This window comes from Lygodium microphyllum, chromosome 8 (assembly GCF_053477565.2).
Source record: "Lygodium microphyllum isolate KBCC chromosome 8, Lygodium_microphyllum_v1.1.10, whole genome shotgun sequence".
In the NCBI taxonomy this organism is placed as follows: Eukaryota; Viridiplantae; Streptophyta; class Polypodiopsida; order Schizaeales; family Lygodiaceae; genus Lygodium; species Lygodium microphyllum.
The window spans coordinates 159,861,651-159,867,541 of NC_141142.1; the positions used below are offsets into that span (position 1 = coordinate 159,861,651).

Genomic DNA, 5,891 nt, shown 5'->3' on the forward strand with positions numbered 1-5,891 from the left:
TCCATTAATGCACCTGTTGATGATGATGATTTAGTGTCAGTGACACTAAATGGGCTTGGACTAGCTTTTAAATCTTTGGATACCTCTATTTCCATTAGGGGAGGCTCTATGCCTGACTTTGAGGAGCTTATTGGATTGCTACTTACAGAAGAAATCAAGTTGGGATTGAATGCATCTAGCAATGGCAAAAATTCAGGTGGAGATAGTGTTTTCTATCACCAGAGAGGTTGTGGCAGCTCATCTAGAGCTAGAGGCTCTTCACTTGGTCGTAGTAATTATGGTTTTGCTCGTGGAAGCGGAAACCTTGTCGTGGTGACTTCATGCATAGAGGCAAGGGGAGATCTTTCCCTAGAGGTAGAGGACGGTCTAGTCCTTCTTCACAAAGAGATGGCACTTGTCATTATTGTGGGAAGTTTGGCCACTTTGAGAGGGATTGTTATCAGAAACAGAATGCCATGTCTAGGGGTCGTGGAAGGACTCAATATGGCCACTATGCAGGCACTTATGGTGGTACAGGTTATGGACCTAGAGGTGGATCACTTAGAGGTCATTTATTTGCTATGGAGCATGTGCTTGGGAGCATGACTCATCCTCCTCGTGAGAACGACTCATCTTCCTCGTGAGAATGATTGGTTTTTGGATTCAGGAGCTACAAACCACATGACTCATCATGCTGAGTGGTTTGATAGCAAGAAGCAAGTGCAAAATGATGAATATGTTGCCACTGATGGTGATACTTTACACAAAATTACTCATATTAGTAGTGTGCCACTTGTTACTAAAGATGGGATTGAGAACAAGCTTGGCGATGTACTTTATGTGCCCACAATAACTAAGAACCTAGCATCGGTTGGTCAAATGACAGATCAAGGATTGCGGGTGAGATTCAATAAGTTTGGATGTTTCATTGAAGAGTTCCATAATGGGAGAACTGGCAGGGTGATTGGCCATGATAGAAAGAAAGGGAGATTGTTTGCTTTGGATGAAGGTACTCCAGTGATTCAAAACTCTATGTATGTTGAGAGAGGACATGGGCAAGATAAGGATGGGGAATTATGGCATAGACAGATTGGTCATGTTAATTTGCAAAGATTGAAGCAAATGCAATCAAAACCTATAGTCCATGGTCTACCGCATTTAGGATATGTGAATTTTGATCATGTATGTGACGCTTGTCAATTTGGCAAGCAGTCCAGATTGCCATTTCCAAAGAGAGGGAGAATAAGTAGTTATCCTTTGGAAATAATACACTTAGATATTTGGGACCCATGTCAGAATGTTTCCATGAATGAAAAATGTAGATTCTATATCACTTTCATTGATGATTTCAATAGGATGACTTGGGTGTACTTTATGCAGCATAAAAGTGAAGCATTTGAAAAGTTTTTGGAATTTAAATCTATGGCTGAAAAGCAGTTTGGATGCTACATAAAATGTTTGAGGTCAGATAATGGTGGAGAGTACATGCCATATGAGTTTTGTGACTTCTTGAGAGATCATGGTATCAAAAGGCAATTGACATGCATGTATACACCTCAGCAAAATGGTGTGGCTAAAAGGAAGAATCGGATTATTGCAGAGGTTGCAAGGGCAATGATGAACCAAATGAACATGCCATTGTCATATTGGGCAGAAGCAGTGCATACTGCAGTTCACATTATGAATAGAACACCTATAGCCTTGATTCATAATATGTCACCATATGAGAGAATGCATGGCATGAAACCCACTGTTGCATACCTTAGAGTCTTTGGATGTGTTTGTTATGTTCATGTTCCGGATGATTTGAGAAAGAAGATGGAATCTAAGGCTGTAAAATGCATTTTCCTTGGATATCCTGATGAGAAGAAGGGATACAAATGCTATGATCCAGTGAATAAGCAAGTATACATAAGCATGGATGTCAAATTCAGTGAATATGAATCATGGTACAAGCCCAAAATTGTAGTGGATGTTGATTCCTATGAAAGCAATGATGATAATGGCTACGGAAGGAAAATTTCAGCAAATAGCAAAACTGAAAATTAGCATGTGGAAGATGCTTCAAGACCTCAAGAGAATGTGGAAAGCAGTGGCAGCTATAGTCCATGGAGTGGTAGATTGAGAAATGCACAAAGGAGTGCAAAAGTTGCAAAAGGTAAGAGACCAATGACTGAAATTTCAAAAGATGAATCTATAGATGATGAGTATGGCATTCCACATGTTAAAACTCCTGGCACTAGAAGTGCAGGAAAGTATGTGCCACCACATGCTAGATCAGATGAGACACACGGTAGTGCACCTCAATTGAGAAGGTCAGAAAGGGTAAGGTATCCAGTTGATAGATTGACTTATAATGGGTTCATGAAGATGCATTATGTATACATGGTTTCTTATGTACAACATGGGGAGCCTACTTACTTTGAAGAAGCAATAGAGAGCAAAGAGTGGAGACAAGCAATGGATGAAGAGCTGAATGCACTAAGGAAAAACAAGACTTGGGATTTGGTGAAACTACCTTATGGCAAGAAGTCCATTGGATGTAAATGGGTTTACAAGGTCAAATGTAAGTTGGATGGTTCTCTTGAAAGGTATAAAGCAAGGCTAGTTGCAAAAGGATATGCACAAACTTATGGTTTGGACTATGAAGAAACATTCAGTCCAGTAGCTAAAATGACAACAGTAAGATTGGTAATTGCTTTGGCTTCTATTTATGGTTGGAGGCTTTATCAAATGGATGTGAAAAATGCATTTTTGAATGGCAACTTAGAAGAGGAAGTGTACATGGATTAACGAGAGGGCTATGTGGATCCAAAATACCCGCATTATGTATACAGGTTGAAGAAGGCTTTATATGGATTGAAGCAAGCACCAAGAGCATGGTGTGATAGAATCAACAAATTCTTATGCAATATGGGATTTCAGTAGAGCAAAGCTGATTATTCACTTTATGTGAGGCATACAGAAGATGGTATGGTTTTTGTGGTCATCTATGTTGATGATCTCATTATAGGTACACTTGAGAAGGAGGTTACTGAAGTCAAGCATGGGTTACATAAAGAGTTTGATGTAAAGGATCTTGGTTTGTTGAGATACTTCTTGGGTATTGAGGTTATTGACACACCTCATGGTATATGGCTGATACAAAGGCAATATGCATTGGAGATGTTGGAAAAATATGGCATGACAGGATGCAAACCGGTTGATACACCATTGGATCAAAATGCTAAGTTGATGGATGATGGATCTTATGTTGAGGATGTTACTATGTTCACAAAGATGGTTGGTAGTCTTATCTACTTGACCATTACAAGACCAGACTTGAGTTACGCTGTTGGATTGATAAGTCAGTTTATGCAAAAACCATGCAAATCACATTTGGATGTAGTAAGAAGAGTTCTTAGATATGTGAAGAAGACAACTGGATTTGGGTTGTTTTATGAAGAATGAATCAAGCCTATATTGTTTGGATACTCAGATGCAGACTGGGCAGGTAGCTCTATGGATAGAAGATCTACTAGTGGCTATGCATTCTCATTTGGATCAGCCATGGTAAGTTGGAGCAGTAAGAAGCAACCTACAGTTGCTCTATCAAGCACTGAAGCAGAATATAGAGACATTGCATTGGCAGCATGTGAGCAGACATGGCTGAGATTGATCCTATATGACATGGGGATAGAGATTGATGGTGGAGTCATTATGTATTGTGACAATGTTAGCAACATTATGTTGGCAAAGAACCCAGTCTACCATGCAAGAACAAAACACATAGAAGTGCACTATCATTTCATTAGAGAAAAAGTCATTGATGGAGAGATTGACTTGGTCCATGTGAAAACCAATGACCAAGTTGCCGATATCTTTACCAAAGCATTAGGTAAAGATAAGTTTGAATACTTCAAGAGTGCACTTGGAGTATTACCTTTGCAAGCTCATTTTGAGCTTGAGGGGGAGTGTTGAGAAATAAGCCAAAGTCTAAGGCATAGTCTAAGCCTTATCATATTGTTGTATGTAAAGTGTCCTTAAGTTTGGGGTATCTATCTTTAGAGGATACCATTTTAGTGTATGTGGATTGTTGGAGATATGGTTGGAGAATAAGGGAGGAGAAGTCGACATTGAGCTCCAAAATCTGTGCTTGTTTCATCTTAGTCTCCCTCTACTTGCAGTTTTATCATGGAGGTGCTGTTTCTTGGATGTCCAGGGTGTAGAAATGCATGGCCCTTTCTACTATAGAGGCCGAGTATGTTGTAGCCACTGAGGCTTGCAAGGAGGCCATTTGGTTGGGTCGTTTAGTTGTTGACCTTGGTATTGATGCTATCCCTACACTGCATTCGGATTCTATGAGTGCTATTCAGTTAGCCAAGAATCCGGCCTTCCATGCAAAGACGAAACACATTGAGGTGAGGTATCACTTCATACGTGGGGTCATTGAAAACAAGTATGTTGATCTTTTCAAGATCTCGATTGACCAGAATCCTACAAATCTGCTTACAAAAAGCCTCTCTACAAAGTGCTTTGCCTTCCTCAGGAGGTTGATGGGCGTGGGATGAGATGATGTAATAAAGCTGACATCTCATACAAGAAAATACACAAGATCTAACATCTAATGCTGACAATAATAAGAAATGCTAATGGCATAGCCAAGATCCGTGTTCCATATGAGATATACAAATGGGAAAATAGATGGTATGCTGAGAATCAAGTGATGATAAGCTGCTGTAGAATACTCACCTTCTACAATGGTGGACAAGGATACTCACCTCCAAGTAGGGTGGACATGGATATGCACCTCCATGAATGGTGGGAGGATGTGACCTCAAGAGCTCCACAAGGAGTTGTATTTCAAAATGATCAAAAGGGTCCCCACATTTGGATATACTCCACTGTTTATAGCTAACCCTAATTAATGTGTCTAGCTCCTAAGCCTAGGTTAAATTTGCTTTATGCATTTTTGGAGTTTCTTTGTTCCTTTTCCCTCTCTTCTCCTTCTTCTTGTTCTTGTTTGACTTCTTCTACTTCCTCTATATTATCAAATTAGCTTTCGGTTGCAATGAGGCTATCTCATACAGATACATGATCAAGCATCTCTTCCATCCCAAAAGAAATAGGCATCAACCTTTTGTCCATGGACTTATCACATGGCACAACAGAGGTGTTATGATTCAAACTTAAAAATCCTAGTAGTCTTGATTGTTCTGTTTTCATAAGAATGTACGAAGACTTTGATTGTACCCTTTCTTTGCGCTTCTCCAAAAAACGAGTCAATGAAGCTTTCCTTGCTTGGGGTAAAGCTTTGGGAACCACAGGTTGACCGGTAGGAAGTGGACTTGAGGCTACACAAGGAGCGATAGATTTTGCAAATTCAGGCTATTGTTTAATAGATGGAGAGATCTAGATAGCTTGCTCTACAATATTTTGGATGTTTAGGATTCCTCCACCAGACATTGCTTGTGCGGTCGGCCTACTTTGTGCAGCTCCAGCATCAAATGATGGCAAAGGACAACCACTACTCGCCATTAGCATGATTGTTTGTGCCTTCTCTGCAAGAATGTCATTGTAAACATTAACATTACCATTATAGAATATGGTGAGTTGTGCATTGCTATTCTTTCTTTGAGGGTCAGATGTAAGCATCCTTGTTTGAGCCCTCGCTTGCACAGCAAGCACATGACATGCCATATATTTGAGCTATACAGGGCATTGAGCTGGCAAGCTTTGGTATCCGTAATGTTCTTGTCGCAAACAGTTGAGCTCGTGGAGTCACAAGAGATGGAAGTTGCTCATTAGTGGTTGACGAAGGCAAAGAGGGATTTGTGTTGGTCTGATAAAAGTCCTTTGTGAAAATGCAATGAATGTATAATGAAATCTATTTCAACCCTACATTTTTGTACTTTGGAGTATGTAGTAGTATT

The 5,891-nt window shown here is 39.9% G+C and overlaps 1 protein-coding gene across 1 annotated transcript; it reads right to left on the minus strand.

The window, feature by feature from the left end:
* Positions 1–5,040: 5,040 nt before the first annotated feature.
* On the minus strand, positions 5,041–5,616 carry LOC148033067 (protein TIFY 6a-like). Its single transcript, XM_087683988.1, is given in 1 exon segment — positions 5,041–5,616. A coding segment is annotated over 1 exon segment (573 nt). The 5' UTR covers positions 5,614–5,616.
* Between the last annotated feature and the right edge of the window lie 275 nt (positions 5,617–5,891).